This window comes from Pelobates fuscus, chromosome 1, assembly GCF_036172605.1.
Source record: "Pelobates fuscus isolate aPelFus1 chromosome 1, aPelFus1.pri, whole genome shotgun sequence".
NCBI lineage: Eukaryota > Metazoa > Chordata > Amphibia > Anura > Pelobatidae > Pelobates > Pelobates fuscus.
The window spans coordinates 259756597-259783893 of record NC_086317.1 but is presented as its reverse complement, the minus strand read 5'-3'; the positions used below and the strand labels follow the sequence as shown (position 1 = coordinate 259783893).

At 39.5% G+C, this 27297-nt stretch overlaps 1 protein-coding gene across 1 annotated transcript in view; it reads right to left on the bottom strand.

Annotated features, from left to right (window-relative positions):
• LOC134612449 (ras GTPase-activating protein 4-like) overlaps positions 1 to 27297 on the bottom strand; it is a 228250-nt gene that overhangs the window by 129117 nt on the left and 71836 nt on the right. The window contains exons 3-4 of the mRNA XM_063456808.1: positions 14743 to 14799; positions 13483 to 13596 (exon numbers count right to left, since the gene is read on the bottom strand). Coding sequence (XP_063312878.1) covers positions 13483 to 13596; positions 14743 to 14799 — 171 coding nt within the window. The remainder of the gene's footprint in view (positions 1 to 13482; positions 13597 to 14742; positions 14800 to 27297) is intronic.

Sequence of the window (27297 nt, the reverse complement as noted above, 5' to 3'; positions counted from 1 at the left end):
GATGGAACTCTGTATATAGTAACTTATTACTTTTCAGTTCATTATCTTTAGTCTTTTGGTTTATTTTGAATTATTTCCCACAATGTACCTTGCTGTCATCTAACTGCCCAGCTGAATATGGCACATGAGACATATGTCTGGCCTAAGCTTAGAACAGCAGAGAGTGTTTCGGTACCATTACATGGTGTCTTCTTTGCTCCCATGCACACCTACAGGTGCAATGGGACCCCTGCTTTACAAGACTGTGTTGCAGTTTTAATGTTTTCCCCACTCCTGATTTTTGTGATAATGGAGTTAGAAATGGGATATTAGACCTGACGAGGTCACCACAACTGTCTAAACTATAGGATAGGACAGAAGACTAATGTTGTGTATAGAGGAGTTTCTAGATTTCGATCCTTAAAATGACACACAATATTTTAACTCAATGTAAAAATGGCTTAATTCACCTCACAAACCATTTCAAATGATGACATCATTCTTAATCCTGCTCCAAAAAACTCCCTAACGCCTACCATTCCTGCTACAAAACCAAAAGGGGAAAAGGGGGGTGGGTGGGACTATTATGTTCCATAGAGATATCTCATTCTCCTTGGTTAAAAATACATGTGATAAAAAAATGGAGGAGGTATATGTAACTACAATGCTATGTTAACAATATACCTTATATCGTTTGTAATATATATGGCCTGCATGACAACCAGACTGACTTCTTGGACAAAGTATTTACATTGGTGAATAGTTAGCATTAGCAAAGGTCTTCATAGGGGTAGACACAAACTTCCTGCTAGACAGTTTATAAGACATATCCTCATCCACCTTTTTAAAGAACACATATAGAATAGAAAGCAACACAAACTAACAACATGACTTTGTAACATTGTCTATATATAGCTTTCTAGACCCCCAGAGAGGGATTATTTGTTAAAACTTATGGTGCATAATTATAAACAAGGATTGGCAGGTTTATCATCCCCCTAATGTTAAAACACAGAACTTGGGCTGCACACGTTGTCTTGATTACTTGGTCAGCCATGCACCCATTGCACTAATCCTGTCAGAAAAGTTCCCTAATAAGGTCAGAGGTTCCTGGCGCCTGAACTACACGATCCTATTAAATACATCCATTGTTTCTAAGATAAGAGAAGAAATGGCTTCAGACTAACTAACAAAACACCAGACTCGTCTATTGATTAGGTTTGGTAAGCACACCTGGCCATCATGAGAGGGGTGTTTGTTTAATAAGCTATGCCAAAAAGCTATGTTTAAAACAATACACAACGCTAATCCAGAAACTGAGAGACTTGACCCACCAAAACGAAACATACCCATTGCCTGCAATCCTACAAACTATCCATAATTTACAATTCCAATTGAGATACATAGAATTAGCAAAAAATATTTCTTCTTAGACGTCTGAGACACAGATTTTTTGTACAAGGCAATAAAGCAGTAGACACACTGACTGCTCAGCTTCAAATGCATGCTATGGTGTAAAAAAAATAGCATATGTATAAGCAGCAGACGGTAGCAAAATTTTTAATTTTTCAAATATTGTGGATGAATTTGTTATAATTTATAGCGGCCTTTATAACATCAATGATAATCCTCATACCCTAACCCCCTCCTGTGATGCAATTCAATAGTTAATGGCTTTTGTATCTCTCAACCAGAGGTGAATCAAGTCATCACACATTTACCATCACATAAATCCACAGGCACCGATGGGTTTACTAGCGTTTACTACTAAACATTTGTTATTCCTACATCTCATAGACCTTTTCAACTACTGTTATACACAGTGAACCATTCACCTGGAGATGCTACAGGTTCATATATTCACACTGCTGAAACCAGGTAAACCCACATTAGCTCTTTCAATTTTATACTCATCTACTTGCTGAACAGCGCAGTAAAATTGTTTGCAAAACCTATAGCAAATAGGCTCACCAAAGTTCTCCAACGCATTATACATAATGACCATGTGGGATTTGTGCACAACAGGCAAGGGGCGGACAACACAAGGAAGATTCTGAATATCCTCTCTCACATGCCCAAAGCCAAAGTGGAAGACCTTCTACTAGGACTTCATGTGGAGAAGGTGTTTGACCTACTGAATTGGCAGTACATGCAACAGGTATTCTTAAAATATGGACTTTCGCCAGCATACATAAGGGGAATTATGGCCCTACGTAACCAGCCTCAGCCTTTCTATCATTCCCTTTCCCATTTACAAACGGCACAAGGCAGGGGTGTCCTCTGTTTCCTCTCCTCTTCATACTCTCTTTAGAACCATTAGACCCAAAAAATAGGTCAAATTCTGTCATCCATGGAATAGAGGTGAAGGGTAAAGACTATTGTCTCTCTATGTTAGTGGATGATATTCTCTTGATGCTATGAAACCTGCATATCTCGGTGCCTTGCCTGTTAGACACCCTGTCTGAATATAGGAAAGAAAATCCTACTATATACGCAAACAAACCAAAGCACAAACACTGACTAATAGACTAGATGCACACACATTAGAGAATTTGTTGAGATAATTGAGAAATTATCTGATTTTGATTGAAATAACTCCTTAATTACATATTTGGCATAAAGTTGGCATCGTCACTAGAAGCTATTGTTAAGCTTAATTATACCAAAATTTTGCATACATTTTAAAACAACTTCTTAAAATGCAAAGGGTTAAGCTGACCTGGCAAGGTAAAATAAGCACAATTAAAATGGTGACACTATCCCAAGTCCCCTCTATACATTCAGGATGCTCCCGACTAGTATTTCAGCCACTTTTTGCAATGTATCACAGGGAATTTGTAATGCATTTATCTGGGAAAAACACAAACCTAGGGCTTCCTTGACCCTAACAAAATCTCACTGGAGAGGGAGAGGTGTGCCTGCCTAACTCCTGGACATATTGCCAAGCTTCCCTTCTAGAAACTGCAATAAAAGTGCACGCACTGGATTGCACCTCACAATGAGTGGATGTGGAGAGGAGTCGGGCCCCTAGTGGGTCACTGTTGGGCATTTTGTGGATGCCTTGTCTTTTAGATACAAGCCAAGCAATTTGTTAATAAATGACGGCATAAACTTTCGTATTGCCCCCATCCCCCATTTCCCTTTTGTACCCCCCATGTTACTTACGTTTATACATTGACAAAACAATACAAATTGTCAAATAAAAATAAATAAATAAATGACGGCATTTACAATCTGTGTTTGGGATAGATTTTCGCAGGTTTCACCGAGCTCCAACAGAGATGCAACCTACCAAATTCCTTCATTTTTCTATATCTGCAAATGAAAGACGTCCCCTCTGAACACGTTCAAGACCCCCTACAACCCAACCACACCTATTTTGGGCAATATTCATAAAACCCTAGACTGCTGGACCAAGTCACTGAGAGCCCGAAAAGACATTCCTATAAACACATAGATGCACACAAAAGAATTAGTTAATTGGTAGGACCTGACACCCAGTAAACTTCACAACGTCACAAATTCTATTCTAACATTCCCAAGCACAGCTGGTAATGTGGAATGAAGAAGGAGACTATTATACACATCTGGTGGAACTGCCCTAATATTAACCCTTGTGGGAAGAGGTTACCACCGCGTTGGTCAACCTAGGCATAGAGGACATGCCGGCGAACCCTCTTACTTAACTGCTTCTGCTGTTCCCAGATAACCTATCACAGGCAACCAAATACATAGCAGTGATAGTAATATTAGCGGCTGGAACTTAATAGCAGGAGGCTAGAAACAGACACAATGCCCCACACGGAATCACCAGATAGATAAAATATACCAGTACTACCTATATGAGAAATTATGCACCATCAGCGGACAATCAAATGACACTTGCATAGGTGTGGAGACCATGGTTGAGATTCATAGAGCCTATAGATTACAAGAAAATTTGAATGTGTGAAAAGGGGAGGAGAGATAGATTTTTAAATCTATAGGTAAATCTACATGTATACACATGCCTCTTCAGATAGGTTCCGGGTGATGTGGTTTGGGGGGGGGCAAAAGCTGAGAGGGGAAAGAGTTGGAGAGCCAGGCAAGATGTGGGATTTGTTTCTTTTAATTCCTCTTTGTTTCTTGTATTCTTTTAGTACCACATATGTACTATTCTGTGTATGTTCCCCTTTACTTTTAGTTCTGTACCTTGTTATTCATACAACCTTTCAAGTACAAATTTAGAAATGAACAAATACATTTAATGAAAAAAAACCAATATATTATTTTTTATAAAAAAATATAATTTATATAATAAGATAAGTAGTCATATTAAAAGGAAGAAGACTACTGAGCTTGATTAAAGCAAGCTCTTTCACAGGGACTAGTTTTCATGAGTTGCTAGCATACAGTTGTGCTCAAATGTTTGCATACCCGTGGAGAATTGGTTATAAATGTAGCATTTTTGAAGAAAGCATTATTTCTTATGGGATTCATATTTAACTGTAGGTTATAGCAGAATGGCACAATCATAAAACAAAACATGGAAAAAAAAATTAAAATGACCACTGTTCAAAAGTCTGCATGCTCTTATTTCCTAATGCTGTGTATTGCCCCCTTTTGCATCAATGACAGCATGCAGTATTTTGTAATCGTTGTCTATGAGGCCCCTAATTTTAGCAGGTGGCATACCTGCCCATTCGTCTTGGCAAAATGCCTCCAGGTCATGCAAAGTCTTTGGTCGTCTTGCATGAACTGCACGTTTGAGATCTCCCCAGAGTGGCTCTATTATAAGTAGGTCAGGAGACAGTGATGGCCACTCCAGGACCTTCTTTTCTGCTGTAACCACTGGAGGGTCAATTTGGCCCTGTGCTTAGGGTCATTGTCATGCTGGAAAGTCCAAGAGCGTCCCAAGCACAGTCTTCATGCAGAAGAATGAAAATTGTCTGCCAGTATTTTCTAATAACATGCTGCATTCATCTTGCCATCAATTTTCACAAAATTTCCCTGCCTTTAGAGCTTACCCCCTCCCTAACCTCCCCCCCCCCCAAAAAAAAACCAAACAAACAATATCAGTTAGCCACCAGCATGATTCACAGTGGGGATGGTATTCTTTTCACTATAGGCCTTGTTAACCACTTTCCAAACATAACGCTTATGTTGACCATAAAGCTCTATTTTGGTCTCGTCACTACAAATTACAGTGTGCCCGAAGCTGTGAGGTGTGTCAAGGTGTTGTTGGGCATATTGTAACTGGGCTTTATTGTGGCATTGGTACAGTAAAGGCTTATTATCTTCGTATTGTGCTCCTTGAAACAACCACACCGTCTTTTTCCAGAGCAGCCTGTATTTCTCTTGAGGTTATTTGTTGGTTTTTATTTGCATCCCAAACAATTCTTCCGGCGGTCATGGGTGAAATCTTTCTTGGTCTACTTGACCTTGCCTTGGTATTAAGAGATCCATGAATTTTCCACTTCTTAATAAGTGATTGAACAGTACTGACTCGCATTTATGAGGCTTTGGATATCTTTTTATAGCCTTTCCCATCTTTATAAGTTTCCATTACCTTGTTACACAGGTCTTTTGACAGTTCTTTTCTGCTCCCAATGGCTTGGTATCTAGCCTGCTCAGTGCATCCATGTGAGAGCTAACAAACGTATTGACTATTTCTACACAAACAATAATTGTAATTTAACAGGTGTAGGAAATTAATCTTTAATTGCCATTTTAACCTGTGTGTGTCACCTTGTGTGTCTGTAACAAGGCCAAACATTCAAACATTCAAGGTAAACTTTTGATCAGGGCCATTTGAGAGATTTCTGTTATCATTATGATTATGAAAACAGCCAAACAACTATGTGATTTATGGCTTCATATGATCACTATCCTTCAATAAAATCCTTTTTCTTTTTTTTTTTCATGATCAGTCATATATTCAAAGTCAATGCCAAAATTCCACCATTTTTGCCAGGGTATGCAAACTTTTGAGTACAGCTGTATGATTAAATTATTGCTTTCTCAGGCTAAAAACCATGCCTGTGGTTTATCCAATCAACCAACTGGTTAATCACTAGAGATTCATAAAAATCTAGATAAGAAAAACCCCAGAAATATAATACAAAATATTAAAAACAAACACAAGTTAAGCAACCCAATCTATTACCTATTAAAACTACTTTAATTTACACACGCAATGACCCTGAAACAGTAAAATTACTGTCTCTTTAAAATGAGTGTCCCTTTAATTTGAACTTTTCACACATCACTGGATTCTCTGACATTAATGACTCCTTACAATTTCCTTGTGGTTTATTGAATGGGCATGTGGCCAGGTTAATTGCACCTCATGACTTGGCTGTACTTTATAAAATAGTTTCATCTTAACAAATATGTCTTTAGCAACCTACGAATTAAGTTATTTTACAGTTTCCCAGATCATTTCCTTTCATCTCCCTCTGTTAATGGACATGAAGAGGAACTAGGAATTCTCTAAGCCAAGTGCTTAAAGAGATACCACCTAGCTTCTATGTAAACACATTCAGTGTGGATAGTGATCTATTGTATTTGTTAGCAATGAAGGCTCTGAACATAGGACTGTCATTTTTATATAAACTGATAAAGACATCTTTTTTTCTTTTCAGACAACCTTTTGATATTTTTCAGATGAAACACAGGCTATTTATTTAAATTGGATACAAAGTGCCTTTTGCATCAAGCATAGTTGTGCTGGAATATTTCATATATTGTTAAACTGCAGCATCTACCATCCTCTCCTATACTTTCAAACATTTAACATCCAGAGAGAGATACTTCTGTTCTGGAGGGTTTGGCTGGGGTATTAAAAGGATAAAGCTATTATAGAACATTTTACAAGAGTTCATCCAGACCAAGCTAATCACTATACACTCTCTGCACTCACTACAAACACTACATTCAACAAACACACTCTGCTCTACACACACTACATTCACTAAACACACTTTGCACTACACATACTCACTCTAAATTCACTTAACACTCTCTGCACTCACTACAAACACTACATTCACTAAACACACTCTGCTCTACACACACTACATTCACTAAACACACTTTGCACTACACACGCACACACTACATTCACTAAACACACCCTGCACTACACATACTCACACTACATTCACTTAACACTCTCTGCACTCACTACACACACTACATTCACTAAACACACTCTGCTCTACACACACTACATTCACTAAACACACTTTTCACTACACACACACACACACACACACTGCATTCACTTTACACATGTTGCACTCACTACAAACACACTACATTTACTAAACACACTTTGCACTCACGGCAAACACACTACATTCACTACAAACACACTACATGCTCTATACACTCTGCATTCACTATACACACCTACATTCACTACACACACACTCTGCATCTAATGCATGCATACAAACATTACATACATTACACAAAACGTACAATCTGCATCCACTATACACAATGCATCCATGACACACATACTGCATCCACTATACACACTGCATCCATGACACACATACCGCATCCACTACACACATTCTACATGCACTATACACACTGCATCCATGACACATTCTATATCCACTATACACACACACACACACTTCATCCTTCTGGGCGGACTCGGGGCTCAGATCTTGAGCTGTGTCAGGGGCCCTAAAATTTCTGATGGCAGCCCTGTCAGGCCGCACGAGCCAAAAGCTACACAGGCGTGACGTGAACAGATAACTACATTACATAGTTACCATTTGGCCCAGAGAACAGCTCCCCCTCCTGGTTTGCACGGGCCAAAATCCACACAGCCGTTGCTTCCCTGCTTACGTCATCTTTGGTTATAAACCCAGCTTATAACCTATGACCAAAAACCATGCAGATTATGAAGATCTAATACAGGTTCACAAATCCCAATGTCATATGCAAGCACCGGACATCTAAAAATGCATAGTTTTTGAACTTCAAATTATGCATCATCATAGCACATAGGCCTAAAGATGACAACCAACCCATTGCAAGAGTAAGCCAGGAGATGCACTATAAATTAGTATTTACTTATATGTATACATTATAAAATAATGCACAACAAAGCTATATTACATAACATCTTTTAATTTCAACAATAAAAAGAAGACACCTTTCCTTTAAGGACTTGAAGAACCATGCCTAGAGTTATTTAAACAGCTCTGCACATGAGCCCAGGGATGACAATCTTACTTTCTTATGCAGATCATATTAGGGATAATAGACTGAGTTCTGCCTTTTGTATATAAACGTATTGTTATCATTCACTGCCCACCCTCACCTGTTTCTAATCCATTTTACACATGTTGCCTTGTATTAGTGCTGCTTTTATGTTTACTCTACCATATATATTTTTGATAATATAAATGTTTTTTAATTTGAAAATTTCACATACAAAATAAACAAAAAAATGGCACATCTCTGAATAAAGCATGTGAAATATACAGAAGTGATACATTTAATATAGTAGGATGGTACAAAGAAATAATGAATGGCGTGCATGAATAAATATCCTTCCATTTTAATTGGCATTCACTTTTTTTAATTCTTTATTTTGGTTGTGCATTGTTGAGGACATATGAAACGTATACATGTCAAATAAGAGCTTTACATCTTGTATCAGGCAATAAAATTATACATGTTGAGAGCGCTGCACATTTTTTTTTTTTTAAAAAGGGAAGAAAAAACATTAAGGAATAGTGGTGTTCAGTGTGTTGGGTGTAGGTAAGTGAGGAGTGTAGTCTCCTAGGTTTCACACTGACTATGATTATGAGGTACATAGATGTAAAGGTAAGGTGGTGAGTCGGTTACAGCTTTCTGGTGAGTATGAGATCAGACCTTTAGATGAACCTGCATGTAGTCTGTAGGTGCGTGTTTTTAAAGGCCAATATAGAAGCCGGGCGCTGCAATTGAGTATGTCGAGTAATGCGGAAAACCACGTTGTAGGGAATATTTAAAGGTGATATCACCGTTTGAGATCTAGCTGAATTTAAATGTAAACTCGGGGCTAGGTATAGGTCTAAAGTTACGTGTATCGGTTTCCGCGTTGGGGTGTTCGTAGTGTGAGTTGTGCCCTCGTCTTTTCAAGGAGGGGGAGCTGTTTGCCTTCGTGTAAGGCCGACCTCCCGGTGGAGGTGTTGCCCCTAACCAAGGGGGTAGCGGGGGGGAGGGGTATGAATGATTCAGTATTTGTGCATGTGTGGCTAAAAAGAACCGGACTAAGCTTATAGTAGGCATCACTTTATGGGTGCCTGGTGATGTGGTAGAATGCTTAATCTCCCTATTCCTGCCTGGTGCAATACGAAGATCGTGTCCTCGTGTGGGAGATTCTGCATTGGTAAACATATAAAAAAGAAAAAGAATTATGTATAACAACATTTGGAAAAAATAAGCAAATAAAATCACAGCATTAGGGTTTTTGCAACTTTGCAACTGTGCAGCTTAGAGCTGCTGGTTGAGTAAGACCCTTCAATGGGTTTAGGACGATCTAGAAATGTCTCTGCCAGTCAGGTGTCCAGCTGGCTGTTGCTTGCTGTTCACACAATGGTGTCACATTGGATGGGTCCCATCCGTGGGTGCGATTTAGGCCCGTCGGCTCCTGTATATCCAGAGTTGCAATGAGCGCAGGAATATCAGTCCCTGTGGTTATTTTACGGATAGTCCCTTTGTGTGTGATAAGAAGTGTTCGTGGGGGTCCCCACCTGTAGGGCACTCCTGCCGCCCGTAGTTGGGCCGTGACGTGGGCCAGGGATTTTCGCCACTGCAGGGTGGCTTTGGATAAGTCCTGGTAAAAGGACAATTGTGAGTCCTCAAATGTAATCGGCGTCTTGTTTCTTACCGCCGTCATTATTTGCCCCTTGTCGTGAGGTAGTGCGCAGCGGAGTATGACATCGCCCGGTGTTGTAGTGTTGGTAGCGTTAGATGTCGGTAGGCGATACATCCCCGCGATATTTACTTTTTTGGCGGTGGCGGGTGGCAACACTGTGGCTAGTAGGCGTCTTACATAGTGTGGTAGTTCCTCCTGAGGTATGGTGGCTGGTATGCCCCTGATTTTAATATGGTTGCGGCGGTACCTGTCCTCCTGTGTTGCCACTTGTGTTGATAGAGCCTGTTGAGCTGCCTGTAGTTGGGCAATAGAGGTCTGTATGTCAGAGGTGTCTTGACGGAGCTCTTTGACCTCTGCTTCTGTGGCTGCCAGTCTGCCTGCGAGCTGCTGCATGGAAGATTTTAGAATGGGCAGGTCAGCAGCCAGCAGGCCCTGAATGTCCTGTAGCATAGCAGATAGGATCTGGAGGTCCTGTTTGGTAGCAGGCTCAGAGTTGCTAACAGAGGCTGTGGGCTGTGGCTGTGTGTTTTCTTTCGGGCTTTGCAGCTGGGGTGCTGCAGGGGCAATTGTGTGGGGAGGCCCTGGTGAGGGTGGGTGGTCGGAGGCCGCCATAGTGGCTGAGGTTTGTCGTTGGAGCATGACTCCAATGTCTCTCTGTTTGGGTACATTACCGGGGGTGGGTTTCTGAGTTCTGCGCCCCATGGATGTGTTGGCAGGCGTTGTTTGGGGTGACCACAGCTCCGCTGCGTGTTCGTCAGGATCCCCGCCCCAGAGATACTCGAGGTCGCGGTATGCAGGCTTGTGGTAGGCCCCGGTTTAGCGTTTTGCCTTCAGATGTTTCGGGGAGTACTGGAAGGGCATCTGTAGATTCAGCGGGGTGTCCCCGGGCTGTTTATGGCGTTTGCAATGTCGGATGGCTGCTTGTCACCGAGATATTGTCGGGATTATAAGTTAGATTTGCGGAGCTGGGAGAAATGGCGTCCGGTCCGGTTCAGTGCCAGGCTCCGCCCCCAATTGGCATTCACTTTTAAATTCCCCTTGCTACTTCTTGTCTCAGCTCCCCATTTTAAAGGGACACAAAAGTCACCAGAACAACTACAGCTTAATGTAGTAGTTCTGGTGAGTATAATCATTATATACAGGCATTTTCATGCAAACACTGTATTTTCAGAGAAAAAGGCAGTGTTTACATTGCCCCTAGGGACACCTCCAAGTGGCCACTCCTCAGATGGCCACTGGAGGTGCTTCCTGGTTCAGTGCTGCACAGTTGGCAGCACTGCTGTTCAGCGTCTCCACGCCCTGCATGGGGACGCTGAATTTTCTTCTTAAAGATGCATTGATTAACTGCATCTCTTTGAGGAGATGCTGATTGGCCAAAATGGCGTCTGGTCCCACCCCTTGCCAATTTTAGCCTAAAATCGGCAATTCTGTTGATGTCACTAAGGGGACGGGGTCGGCACTGGCGGACCTGCGCGGTGCTGGAAATAAGGTTTTATCAACTTTTAAGGGGGCAAAATAAATGGTGGGTTTTGCACTATAGGGTCAGGAATACATGTTTGTGTGCCTGACCTATAGTGTTCCTTTAAGCTCAACATTGTAATTTCACAGGTTTTCTTCGTACTTTGCATAAAAGATCTTTCATAGCTAACTCATAGCTCATCTCACAGGCAGGGCCCTCTTTAATCTTTGTATTGACCTGTGTATATTGTACTCTCTTTCTCACTAATTGTACTGCACTTCATTATTTGTTGGAACATTTTTATAAATGCCAGTGATAGTAATAATAATAAAGAAATTACTGTTTAAATAATAAACAAAAGATTTTTACATCTGTCAATAAAGCATGTTAAACACATATAGAAGAAAAAAATATATATGGCAATGGTCAAAATATTAAAGTAGTTTTGGTGTATTGATCATGCCCCTGCGATCTCACTGCTCAATTCTCTGCCATACAGGAGTTCATTCATTTTGCTTATGCAGCCCTAGCCACACCTCCCTGCATGTGACTTACATAGCCATCCTAAACACCTCCTGTTTACACTTCCTTTATTGCAAATCCTGTTTAATTTATAATTCACTATCTCCTGCTTTGTTTTAAGCTTGCTTATAGATATAGACAATACAAAAACTATGTATTTAAAGTTCAATGTACAGAGCAGGAGATAAAAGCTTTTAAAAGTGAAGCAATTTTTTCCATGCTGGCTGTGACAGATACAATCAGGGGTGGTCTGTTTTGGTATACTGTCTATTTAAGTGATGAGGTTACAAAAGTCCAACCATGGTGAAATAGCAGTTTGATATTTTGTATAAGCATCCAGAGGTAAGCAAGCTGCTCACTTTATGGACACATAATATATACTAGTGAAAAAACAAACAAAAACAAATTGGAAGACGTTTCTAATAATATTAAAGGGCTACACTAACCAGGTAGGGAACCTTAATAATAATGCCTGGGAGATGCGATCTCCTGGAGAGTGCACTCCTCTCCTGCCGGTCACAAAGTGTAGCGTGACTGACCAGGGAACCGTGGTAAAAGAACCTCTGTTACCCTATCTGGTCTGACAGGAAGTGCTCACAGAGAACACAGAACTGCTTCCTGTCAGACTGGGTACAGGAAGCAGAGGCTCTTCCGACGTGGACAGAGCAGAAACAGGGCAGAGGGCTAAAGAGTGGATGGGAGGGGGCTAAAGAATTGAGGGGGCCTAAAGAGTGGAGGGGATGGGTCTAAAAATTAAAGGGGATGGGGCTAAAGAGTGGAAGGGAGGGGGGATAAATACTGTAGGGGAGAGTAGCTAAAGAGTTCACAGAAGGTGAGGGAGACTAAATAAAAGCACAGGAGGGAGGGGGCTAAATAGAATCACAGGAGGGGAGGAGGCTAAAGAGGGCACAGAAGGTGCGGGGTGGCTAAAGAAGGGCACATAGAAGGGCTTGGGAGACACAGAAACACAGAAAATGTCTGGAGGGAAGAGACACATAGAGGGGAAGGGAAAAAAGAGACACACAAAGGGATCGGGGAGAAACAAACACATGCTAGGAAAGAAAAGGGGTCTGCCAGCGTCAGCCAGTCGGCCAGCCACAGCATCCAGCCTGCCTGCCTAAAAAAACTTTTGAATGAGACAGTCGTCTCAAAGAGATGCATGTCCCTTTAGATATGTTACTTTATCAGATAAGCTGATCTCTGACTTGGACATAATGTACCTACTACAAGCCATCCGATAAAATGCTTAACTTAACTTGAAAACCAACTCATCGCAGCATTGCAGGATAGCGAACAGGAACTTCACACTTGCCTGACTAAAGTCAGATATTTACTGATTATTTTGCAAGGTACACAGCAACAACTCCTCCAGCCATACCTATCATCACATCAGGACCAGAATATATCTGCATATTGGTTTTTTTTGTAATATTTCTGTGTTTTATTTTAATCGTATATTGTAAAATGTAATCATCCAGTATGTTTCATTCTATCCAACTGTTTGAAAAGGAAATTACCAAAAATAGTATTGTGTGCGACAAAAGCTGAATATTTATATTCAATCATTCCAAAGTTGTGTGGTCTCATACTGCTACTAACTCCTTTGTCAAAACATACACATCACACGGCAGGAAAATATAGAATTGCAGAATACCTTAGTGCATCTTCATCCATGACATAGAAAGACACAGAGTGGAAGTTTGGTGGTAAATGCACTTTATATTCTTCACCCCAAAAAGGTGACAATGTTTTCCAGACAGTTGCAGTCCTATAAAAACAGTAAAAAAAAAAAGGACATTTATGGCTGTTTTAGGTTGGCCAGTACATATAAACAGAGGAAGAACAATGTGTAATGGGACAATAATGATATCTATTTTACCATAACACACTTCTTTCTTATATGTATCTTATTCTACATAATTTGAAGAATATATTCTTTAAAAACTATGTTTCAATGTATTCGTGTTCCAACGTAGCAAGAGTAATATAGATAGGCAGTTGCCCAATACTCTAGTTGGTCTTTTGGAACTCTTCTAGATGCACCCATTTATTACATCTCCAGAACACTTCAATTCATATTTTCCAGTTCATTATTATAAATTACACCTTGTTCTCTAAAGCACTGTGAAAGCTTTAATCACATTAATACAGTGTGTATGAAAGGTATGTCCTAACCAACTAACCGAGTATGTATGTCTTTTTATTAGCAATGTGCAATTGTAACCTATTTGTATTCATTTGATATATTGCTTATAAATTGTCACGCAACTACATGTGCGTGAATGTATATGGGGTGGAATTGTGTGTCAGTGTAAGAGCATGGCTGTGTGAGTAGGACACATGTATGGGGGGGGGGGGGTTGTATTGGACTATTGTGTTGGTCTGTTAACATCAGATCACACAGTTTCTGTTATTTTTAACCATCATTGCGGAATGCGTCATCGCTTTACTGCTAAGTATGAAGATGAATCAGCGTTACTCTATCGAATAGCATTTATTTAATAGAGGATGAAACATTACAGTTAACTATAGTGGTAACATTTTCAAAAAGCACTCATATATACAGAGCAAAACAACTTGTGATGGTGTTACCACATCTATATGTCCTTTTCTTGTCATTCTCTATATGGAATGTTTCCTGTTTTATTAATGTACAGTGACTAGAAGCAGGGGATCTACATAAGTTAAATTACTTAAATTATAAATAAGTATATTAGGTCTTGGATCCTTGGATTGCAGCCATTAATGTTACTGAAGACATTCGGAATAGTAAAAAGAAAAAACCCATAGGAAATGTATGTTTCAAACTGGTCTCATCGTGGGTAGAAAATGAGTGAGAGTGTACTGGAAATTTAGGAATATTGTGAATAGGAACAACTAACAATGTACTATAAATTTGAGAGAAATCAGATACCTGATAATTGTTTCATCATTGATCTTCACAATGCAGTATGGGTCACTGCTACCCGATCTAAAAAAAAAAAACAATACCAAATTTAAAATGTGAATTATGAACTATATTACACATAATACATCATACAACATAGAAATATGTATAGAGCAACACTGTCAATGCAAATAACCAATGTTTATTTTAACACAAAATAAATACAATTCTGAACAGAACATTGCAATTGTTCCAGTGAGACACTTTGGTTTGGCTCATCTAATACACAAAAAAACCCATTAAAATATAGTTGTTTATTATATAAACAAACAGTTCATTCTCTCCAAAAATCAGTGGCCAAAAAAGAAATAAATGTGGAAATCTGTTCATCGCTCTTTTTACTGAAAGTATTCTTGACTCCCTAATAATACAATGCAAGGGGTAGTGTCCAACTGTCCTTCCATCCAGAACGACACTAAATAAAATAAAAAATATATATTGTCATTGTAAGACTACTGATTACTGTGTATTAGAAAACAACATGTATCTGTCATGATTATATCTGAAGAGTGGCAATGGAGCTAGTTTTGGCATGGCATCTCATGGGCTTAAGTGAATAGAGCTCAGCAACAGCAAGTCAAGGTGGGCGAGGGGGTGGGGGGGAATCCGAACCCCATATCTTAAAACTTCAACAGCCACCACTGACTGTTGCCCTGAATTAGTGCATGCACTTGCCAGTTATGTTCAGATACTCTGGCTTTTCCAAAATGGCTCAATATATACAATGAAATTATACAGTAGTGCAAACTCATGAACTTGCAACAAAGGGTATATTCCTTTAGACTGTAAGCTCCTTGAGCAGGGTCATCATCTACATATTGTTCCTACATTATTTTGTAATTGTCTTATTTATTGGTAAATGTGACGGACCCTCCGTCAATCGATGCTCCTAGTGCTTAGCAAGGACCATCAGCACTGCAGACCCCACGAAACGCCGCAGCTTGGTTGGGGTCTCGCCGTCTCGTACCCACCCTGGATCTACGACAAGGCTCCAGGCTCCAGTGGGTGAACCTCTCTTCCTTCAGGGAGCGAAGCAGGAACAGCTCTTAAAAGAGCTAGTGATTAGAACCCAGGGGGGTATACAGAGTATTAATCCCCAATGTGATTATAGCAGTTCCCTACAACACGAGACAAGGCTGCGAGTTGAGGGTAAGAAAGTCTGAAGGTTTATTGAACAGTTTTTACAGCAAAGGTGAAGCCCAGGTGGACCTAGTTGGGCACCGAATACAAAACATACCAACCAATAAAAACAGAGGTTTACATTCAGACACTCCCATACAGTGTACACAATCCCTCCCCTCTGCCTGTGATACAATTAACAAAGACAATGGGCTTACTTAATTAACTCTAAGCAGAAAAACATACATTTTTACAAAGCCTGGAAAACACCCCAAAACACCACATATCCCAATCTACATCTTACATCCCTGAATAGCCCTGATCTGGGTGAACAACACATCCACAAATCATCCAGATCAGAGCAGGGGTTCCATGGAAGTCTCTTTTGTCCGACCGCACGCATGATTTCATGGCCAAAACAGTTCCAGAGAATTTGGCTGTGTGGCTAGTCTATTTCCAATGACTAAGTTCACTTTCAATGCACAAACGGGGACCGTTTGTGCACAAAGTCAATGCTGAAGTGCCGTTCGAATTGTCGAACGCCGTTTGACTCCCGTCGAAGAGTCGAAGTCCCAGAGAAGGTAAAGTTTCAGCAGTGTTCGTGCCGTCACATGTCCGATTTGAGTTCCATGAACTCGACGACAAAACACCGCTGAACACGTTCGACTAAACAAGATGGCAGTTGCCACGTGTTCGACTATATGAACGGCGACCACCCAGCCGTTCATCAATTTGGTTGCGGTTAACTAGCAGCTTGGGAGGTAAATAGGCTGCACACTCTACTTGTGTGTGGTCCGGCTGTTTGGTGGTTCGAAGTTCCACTTCGACCACTTCAAAAGTTTAACCCATTAAGGACCAAACTTCTGTAATAAAAGGGAATCATGACATGTCACACATGTCATGTGTCCTTAAGGGGTTAAAGGGGCCTTGTGCCAAGTCCCAATAGGCACGAATAGTATATTTTAAAAGCAATACATCCCAGGGGCCATAATCAAAAGGTAAAAGGCTAGCAAGTAGTCCTCTCCAAAACCCAGTGGCAAAGTGGATTTCGTCACAGTAAATTTCCCCCATTTCATAATATTGTAAAGCGCTGTGGAATAAGTTGGCGCCTTATAAATACCAATAATAATAAAAAACAATTTGTTGTTGTTTTCTCTACGCCATTTTTCAAATAGATGACCAACAAGAATAACGATATTTTAGAACAGGCAATGAGTTTCTCAATCCTTAGTATTTTTAGACTATTTACAGGGAAAACTCTCAGTGGAAACAACTGTACCAAGAGAAAAACAAAAATGAAGACGTAAAAGTTTAAAAGTTTAAAAGGTTAAACATTGGGCTTTATTCACTTACATTGACCTGAAATATTGTAAATATTTTTTTTCGGCAGTTATTTTGCTCAATTTGTTCATAGATTTATTCATTCAAACGGGGAGTTTAGTAAATATACATCATGGAAAACCCTTATAGTATGATATTCTTTTATATACTATTGGAGTTTTCACTCTCAATAATTTCACATCTCAATAATTATACCCAAAATGAAAAATGTCTTCTTGCTCCCCTAGACCTGTCTGCTGACAAACCACCTAAGGAATTAATAAATTACCCTTATGTAAAAATATTTTCTATTAATTGCACACATTTCCATTCACTCATTCCACCGGTGATGAGAAGAAGCACGGATACATCTGTTTCCTGAAATCCTTGAAGAATTGTGGACGTGCTGTAGCTTTTTTTTTATTTTTTTTTTTTTATCTCTGTGTGATTTCACAGCAAAAAGGAAAAACAGAAATATATGAAAACAGTGCTTTATTAATAAAAAAGAAAGTATCTGGTGGAGTGGAATTGGAGGCTTACTGAATCTCTCCCGCCTGACACAATGATGAAGTGTGAAGGTACCATTGGTCTCTGTCACTCATACAACTCCCTATTAGAGGTTATAGAGTTGTGTGAGTGAATACTTGAGGGCTTCTTTTTTTAAAGCACCATTGAACACAAGCAACACCTCTATGGATTCATGTAATCGCTGAGTGGTAAAATAGTGGCTCTAAGGACGATCCATAATAGATTTCTATCAACAATTCCTTGACTTACATAAACAGCCAACTTCCTTTAACATTTCAACACACCATTCTCATCAACAGACTACTTATTTTTTCTGACCAATTTGTACCAAATGACATGCCAGGACAATAACAGAAACTGCCCCTAGAGGACAAAATGACAATCCCCTGCATGTGATTTTTGGCAGACTGCCATGTTGCAATCTGTGAGTAAGCGCTGACACAGACAGCTCTAGGTCTGAAGTTGCCAGTATCAGCCATTTACCATCATTTTACAACATGCAAACCCTCTCAGAGTGGTAATATGTTGAGAGATGCTGACAGGTACACACAGCATTAGTTATTAGTAGACTTACAGTGTAGTAAAGATCCCTCTCCTTCTATTGTCCTCCCTCCTCTAAAAGCCCCCTTTTCCCATATAAAAAAAAAACAAACTAAAACCTTGGACACTGTATCATTTTGTTGGTTTTCAATGCCACTAGTACCTCTTAATTCATAGAATGAGAAAACAAGTTTGGAGTTAACTATTGCAACCTACCACTCCTACATCTCCCCCCAAAAAAGCAATTGATTAAAAAAAAAAAAACCTTCCTTCATACGTGTTACAAATTGCTATTTGTAACTGGCCCTTTAAATGAGAAATTGCCCTGCTTCCCTGGATTGTGGAGAAGCATGTTTGCCAGCCTCCTGCCTCATGACTATGGCCCCTGGAAGATTGTGCCCCTGAAAATGTATTAACTTTTATTGGGTGTGTATGGCCCTTTAAGAACCGTCTGGGGACATATTGTGACTTTGCTGAACAATGCCCCTTTAAGACTATGTCCCCAGACCTGTAAAATAACTTGCCCCTGGCTCTCTCCCACTTGGTTCAGTAAATAGGGCTTACTGAACCAAGTACCACACAGGCGGACCACCCAGAAGTTAAAGTATGCAGGCAATTTACCTCCCAGGCTGTGAGGTTACTGCAGGTTAATTGCCGAGCGCTGGGTGGCCACCATTCTGTAGCCGAACACGTGGCGGCGGCCATTTTAGTCATTCGAATGCGGTCAGCGGTGTATGCTAAAGATTCTGTGGAACCAAAATCGGCTACACATTTTGCCGAACACCGCTGACCCTTACCTTCTCCCATACTGAACTTGCAGCTCCAGAGACTAAGTCCCGTTCGAAATGGGACTTAGTCGTTTTTCGGCATGAAATTGACCGGCCGCACAGCCCAAATCTATGGAACTGTTTTGGGCAGGAAATTGTGCTTGCGGTCGGTCATAAAGGACTTCCAGCTAACTTTTGATCCACTGGAGGGATTTGGCTGATTTTTGGAAGTGTTTATGTTTGATGTATGCTGAGTCTGAATATGCAACTTTTGAAATTGAATGTATGGTTTTAAAGTTACAGTGTGTGTGTAAAAACTATTTTTATTGTATGTAATAATTGGTTTAACTGTTTATCTGAGGGGAGGGAATGTGTGGGTTGCACCAGATGTGTGATTGGTGATTTTATGCCTCCCCCTGGGAGTGTCCTATTTGCATGTAACCTCAATAAAAGCCAGGCTGGGTGTTCCAGCATCTGAGACCTCTTCTGACCCTCAATACGTAGCCTTGTCTCGTTATTGGAGGGAACTGCTATATCACACTGGGGATTGCTATGCGCTGCATATTCCCCTGAGCTCTTAATCACTTAGCTCTTGTAAGAGCTTGTTCCGGATACGCTCTCCTGGAGGAGAGGTCTTCCCCACACGGTCCTGGAGGACAGAAGCCGATCCAGGGTGGAAGGAAGACGGCGCGGCTCCAGTTAAGCTACGGCGGTTGTGGAGCGTGCGGTGGTTGTGGTGTCGTCTGCAGTGCTTGGAGTCCTCTGAGAGCGCTAGGAGCATCCATCAACGGAGGGTACTCGGTCGGAGTACACGGAGCTCCGTTACAATACGGTGGTGTATGCTTCTCATGTCTATCACTCACAGAGGTCACCAATATCCCCCTTGTCCCTTTACAAAAATCAGCCCTTTCATAATTGAGAAATGATGTGGCCATATCTTCCATGTCTGATGTTGAATGTAGTCCTTGTTCTCGTTAACGTTCATGAAACAACTAATAAAAAAATAAATCTCTCATTACTGTGTTATACAGCAATGAAAGGAACTCAGTTCTGTCTGTCAGTCACATTGATGGTAGAAGCCTGAGAGTACCTACAGTTACTGTCCCACAACCTTCAAATGTCTCCCTCCATTACAAATAACCCCTTGTACTTACACACAAATCTCTCTTTTACTGACATCAGCTGTGAGGTTCAGAAAGGTTTAGGGGTAAATCTGGGACATACTCTTTCTAACCCTTTCTTCATAACAAAGTTTATCCCTTTGTTCCTTACTAAAGCAATTTAAAAGAGTGGCCTGCTCAAAAAGGAGATGCAAGCCTAGTTTCAAAGCCCAAAGTTCAAACCTAAAATGGTCAAGTCCCAGATTAGGCCCTGTATATTCAACTTAAAAAAAAAAAAAATCAAAGATAAATATAAGGGACGTATTTATATTTGGTGAATTTAGCAAAACACAAATAAGGATAAATCAGATTTACTAAATTCACTAGGCACACTTGCGCTGTGCAAACTGATTTAACTGAACCATACTCTGTGCATGTGCTGCCCTCAGTGGGACAGTGCAATGATGTGGCACGCAGTCTGTCAAATTGGCATTTTCTTTTATTTGGAGGAACATGACACATATTTGGGTATTGGGGCCTCCAACTTTAGGGCATTACTGTGTCACTGGTCTCGCATGACCCTTAGCATGGCCCTTAGCTCCTCTCACCTTGCCCCCCCCCCCCCCCCCGTTCCCCATCCAGTGTTGGAAGGTGTGCATTTGTATTATTCACAACCATTATCTGCAGCAGTTATACAGTACAGGTTTGAATATTTATTCTTCAAAAAGATTATTATTCAGGTCTTTCTTGTACAAATCCATCCAGCTTGGTGTTATAAAGAACCAAAATAGGATAGATAAGGTTAGATTCAGAGATCTGTTTGTTTAGTACACATTGTTCTGGGCCAAGCACAATTGCTTTATCCAGTATCGCCTTTTATGAACAGTATGTTGACAATCAAATTCACTTTTCTGTTTCCACGTTTCCAAATAATTCTCTAAATGCATAGGTTCAGTTTATTATGCCGATCAAATTACGTTCTCAATATAGCATTAACTCAATGTGCGGTATAGTTACAATGACGTCACTCCTAATATTATATCTAATATTATGTTTATTGTGTCTTTTCAAACTCTGACGTATTTGGATAAAACTACGTAAATGACACGAAAACAATGAGTTGAGAAACCTGATTTGAAATAGTCAGTACTCACTGTAAATGCTTTGGTTCAATACGGCTTAGCTGTTATTACTCACTTCTGTCAAGGAGGGTCTGTGTTAGTCATTTTGAAGCCCACTGTGATAATTGATTGCTACATTTAAACTTAGTCCAGCATTAGACAGAAGCAACCTGCATTTGCAATGACCAGGGTGCTGGCAGCTACTGGCTTATGGTTAACATTGCAATGCACTTAGTGGTTAGTGATAGACAGAAGATCTGATAATCTAAAGGGCTTCAGGAATTAGTGGAACTATATAGTGGAGGTTTTGTATAAAAAGTGCCATGCTTGTTTTTTATGTGCATTTTTTTTTTTTTATAATTTCCCATTTGCAACAGATTATTCCCTATTTTGCACCATACTTGTTTTTACTTTGTTCCTCTTCTGTTACTTTTTGTTTAATTTTTGTTACCTTCTTTTTTTTGGTTCACTAACATGTCGCTCCCAAATATATATATATATAAAAAAAAAAAAAGGCACAACATTGTTTCCAAAACATTTTTTAAACAATGTCCAAGTGGCAGTTTTAAATGACAGGTAAAAATCCATCATGTTCTTCCTGGTAAATTCATCAGGAAAGATAAAAGGAGCAAAAATCCAAAAAGTATTTCTAAAACTAGGCCCCATTTTTCATTAGTGCCAATTTTATAAATCCCCCACATAGTTCATAATCTGTAAATTTTCATGGTGCATTTCATTGTAGACACATTATTGGGATGGAAAAGAGGGACAGATCTATACAGGTTTAAAATAGGGATGGTCCCTTCTAAATAGTGACACTTGGAAAGTATGAACTAGTGAGTATATTTGTGATGTTGAATAAGTCTTTTTAAAAATTGTATTTAAGGATCTCACATTTTAACCCCTTAAGGACTGGACTGTTTTTGCGATGTTGTACATTTGCGACCAGGCATCTTTTTACACTTTTGTGGTGTTTGTGTTTAGCTGTAATTTTCCGCTCTCTCATTTACTGTTCCCATACAAATTATATATTGTTTTTTTCAGGACAAAAGGGGCTTTCTTTACATACCATTATTTATATAATCTCATGTAATTTAATTTTTAAAAAATGAAAAAATATGATGAAAAATTGAAAAAAATTTCAATGTTTTTTGACTTTTATGTGAAAAATCTTTTACTCATCTACAAAAGCGAATGAAAAAACTGCTAAATAGATTCAAAATTTTGTCCTGAGTTTAAAAATACCCAGTGTTTACATGCTTTTTGCTATTTTTTTGCATGTTATAGGGCTATAAGTACAAGTAGGATATTGCGGTTTCAAAACATACATTTTTAAAATGTATCAATAGTGACATTGTAACACTATTATCTGTCATAAATCGCTGAATAACACCCCACATGTACATATTTTTTTTAAAGTAGACAACCCAGGGTATTCAATATGGGGTATGTCCAGACTTTTTTAGTAGCCACTTAGTCGCAAACACTGGCCAAAGTTAGCGTTCATATTTGTTTGTGTGTGAAAAAAGTAAAAAACTAAATTGAACGCTAATTTTGGCCAGTGTTTGTGACTAAGTGGCTACTAAAAAAGACTGGACATACCCCATTTGCAATACCTTGGGTTGTCTTCTTTCGCAAATGGTATGCCATCATGGGGGTAATTCTCATTCCTGGGCTACCATACGCTCTCAAAGGCAACGTAACCATCCTGGCCATTTTCAATGTAAAAATATTTGCCCCATATATTTGACCCTGTAACTCTCAAAAACGCTATAAAACCTGTACATGGGGGGTACTGTTATACTCAGGAGACTTTGCTGAACACAAATATTAGTGTTTCAAAACTGGAAAATGTATCACAACAATTATATCATCAGTAAACGTGCTGTTTGTGTGTGAAAAATGCAAAAAAAGTCACTTTCACTGACAATATCATCGCTGTGATATGTTTTACTGTTTTGAATCACTAATATTTGTTTTCAGCAAATTCTCCCGAGTAAAACAGTACACCCCCCTTGTACAGATTTTAGGGTGTCGTAGAACGTTACAGGGTAAAATACAGTGCTAGCAAATTAAATTCTCTGGACTTTCGGCCTGGGTTGGCAGGCAGGTCCCTTAAATTGCAATCAATAAAATAACTTAATTATGTAAAAATATTACATAAATACGCACGTAGAATTTAAATATATATGCATATTTATATATTTGAAATCTACGTGTATATTTATATAATTATTTATGTAATTTTGTATATGGACATATGAATAGTTCGTATTCTTTTTTATTTATTTATATATACATAGATATATATACAATTTCATTCTAAGTGTATTTTGATATAAATATATATATATATTAATATCAAAATACAGTTAGAATAACATTTCGTATAGATATATAATTTTAAAAAAAAATTATTATTATTTTTAATTTTTTTAATTTAATTTAAATTACTTATTATTTGTATTTTATAATAATATATATATACAATATATATAGTTATTATATATATTATATATATACGTGTGTAATTTAATTATAAGTGTATTTTATATTAATATATGTACATATTAATATAAAAATACACTTAGCATGACATTATATATATGATATATAGACGTATATTATATAGGTATAATATATGTCTATATATCATATATATATATACACATATATAATAATATTTTTTTTTTATTAACTTTAACTTTAATTTTTTTTCTGATTTTACACATGCAGGGAGACTGCCTGTCAGCACAGACAGTCCCCCTGCAGCCAGACACATGGACACCTATTGTGACCATGTGGTCGCCCTGTTGGGCGATCACATGGCCACAGGGGTCCTAATTCGCCATGGGGAGACTGTCTGGGCTGCAGGCAGTCTCCCACAACGGGAGCACCGCCGATCGCCGCCGGGGGAACGACGGCGATCGGGTAAGTACATTTTAAATTTAGGACGGTTCAGGACCGTCGTCGGTCGGCAAGGGAAAAATGCCGATGACGGTCCTGAACCGTCTAGCGTCCTCAAGGGGTTAAAGAGAGATGTGATGTCATTTTGGATGTGTCAACATTGGCAGCCACTGAATCAAAACTATTTTTTCCTAATTTATTAAATACTCAGAGCTGAGCATAGGACTCTGAATCTCCAACTAATGTTTCCTCATTTACAGTGAGAAAAAAAGTATTTGAATCCCTGCTGATTTTGAATGTTTGCCAACTGACAAAAAAAATGATCAGTCTATAATTTTAATGTATTAACAGTGAGAGACAGAATAACAACAACAAAAAAATACCAGAAAAACGCATGTCAAAAAAGTTTTAAATTGATTTGCATGTCAATGAGTGAAAAAAGTATTTGACCCCTTTGACTTAGTACTTGGTGGCCAAAGCCTTGTTGGCAATCACAGAGATCAGACGTTTCTTGTAGTTGGCCACCAGGTTTTCACACATCTCAGGAGGGATTTTGTCCTACTCCTCTTTGCAGATCCGCCAGAAGTCCTTAAAGTTTCGAGGTTGACGTTTGGCAACTCGAACCTTCAGCTCCCTCTACAGATTTTCTATGGGATTAAGGTCTGGAGACTGGCTAGACCACTACAGGACCTTAACCCCTTAAGGACCAAACTTCTGGAATAAAAGGGAATCATGACATGTCACACATGTCATGTGTCCTTAAGGGGTTAATATGCTTCTTCTTGAGCCACTCCTTTGTTGCCTTGGCTGCGTGTTTTGGGTCATTGTCATGTTGGAATACCCATCCATGACTCATTTTCAGTTGGCTGTCCCTTTGATGCGGTGCAGTTGTCCTGTCCCCTTAGCAGAAAAACACCCTCAAAGCATAATGTTTCCACCTCCATGTTTGATTGTGGGGATGGTGTTTTTGGGGTCATAGGCAGCATTTCTCCTCTTCCAAACACGGCGAGTTGAGTTTATGTCAAAGAGCTTGATTTTGGTCTTATCTGACCACAACACTTTCACCCAGTTCTCCTCTGAATCATTCAGATGTTCATTGGCAAACTTCAGACGGGCCTGTACATGTGCTTTCTTGGGCAGGGGGTACTTGCGGGCGCTGCAGGATATCAGTCCTTCACGGCGTAGTGTGTTACCAATTGTTTTCTTGGTGAATATGGTCCCGGCTGCCTTGAGATCATTAACAAGATCCTCCTCCTTCTGGGCTGATTCCTCACCGTTCTCACGATCATTGAAACTCCACGAGATTAGATCTTGTATGGAGCACAAGACCAAGGGAAATTGACAGTAATTTTGTGTCTCTTCCATTTGCGAATAATCACACCAACTGTTGTCATCTTCTCACCAAGCTGCTTTGCGATGGTCTTGTAGCCCATTCCAGCCATGTGTTGGTCTACAATCTCGTCCCTGACATCCTTGGACAGCTCTTTGGTCTTGGCCATCTAGCAGAGTTTGGAATCTGATTGATTGATTGCTTCTGTGGACAGGTGTCTTTTATACAGGTAACACGCTGAGATTAGGAGCACTCCCTTTAAGAGAGTGCTCATAATCTTAGCTTGTTACCTGTATAAAAGACACCTGGGAGCCAGAACTCTTGCTGACTGATAGTGGATGAAATACTTATTTCACTCACTGACATGCAAATCAATTTATAACTTTCTTGACATGCATTTTTCTGGAATATTTGTTGTTGTTATTCTGTCTCTCATGATTAAAATACACCTACCATTAAAATTATAGACTGATCATTTCTTTGTCAGTGGACAAACAGTCAAAATCAGCAGGGGATCAAATACTTTCCCCCCTCACTGTATAAGATATTCAGAGCTGTTACTCTATTCAGTGATATATACAGCATCCCTCAAAAATCCATTCATAGAATCACTCCACAAGGAAGACCTTTTCTGCTATACAGTTTTTATCACTAGCAACCATATTTTGAAAGCAGGCGGTAGAAACAAAATGTCTCAATGAGAATATATAGCCAAAACTAAACAGGACTTCACCGCCTCTACCTGATGCTTGTAATATTTTTTTGAAAAATCTGGATATGATTGTGCTAGCTGTGTGCCAGGTTTCATTTTGATTTAGCTTGCATTGCCAGTGTTATCAGTGTGAGCAGATGGCATATGTGGATAATCATATTCTAAACTATTCTCTGTGAACCATATGCTGTTTCCGTTGCCTCAAAACTTAGAGAGATTGCTGCCATTTGTACAATGCTGATAACTTCAATGTGGAAAAAAAATATCTAGATGAAATACTTAAACAAAATGACTATTAAACAAATGTGTAGGTGTATATATAGTGTTACAATCATTTTTTTTTATTGCAGTTACAGTATATACATATAAACACTGCAAAATAAGGCCAAAAGGGACAAATACATTAGACTTATAACATTGGCAATACAATAGTTTGACAGCTACTACTGTTTGAAGTAAGTTATTAATTGTAAAGATTACAAACAGAGAGGTAAATGAAATTATTGATGGTAGCCAGTAACTTTCCCTGGATTGAAAAGTTAATGCTAAATCGTCTTTAGTCATTGGGTCAGCTGCACCACTCAGATTGAATGGTGGTCACCTAACCAGCATGTATAGCCAATCAGTGAGCAGTAATGATTGCAAAAGATGAAAGCACCCGTCAGACAAGCTCAGATGTTGACTGCATCTAAATGAACAGAGCAAGGGGCTGTATGGTGCTTCACTCGGAAACTGTAACCTACTTATTAAAAGAACACTATAGGATCAGGAGCACAAACATGTATTCCTGACCCTATAGTGCTAAAACCACCATCTACAGCCCCCCCACCCTTGGCCTCCTCCTGTCTCACAAAATATTGTAAAATCTTACTTGTATTCAAGACTGCACCTGCTGCCTCTGACCCTGTCTGCCTCTGACCTGCCTGCTGTCTGCTGTAATCATCAGATGTGGTGGTCTAAGCCAATCAAAATGCTTCCCCATATGATTGGCTGAGAGTGTCAAGGAGGCAGATCACGGGCAGAGCCAGCACAGATCAAACACGGCCCTGGCCAAGCAGCATCACCTTACAGAGATGCA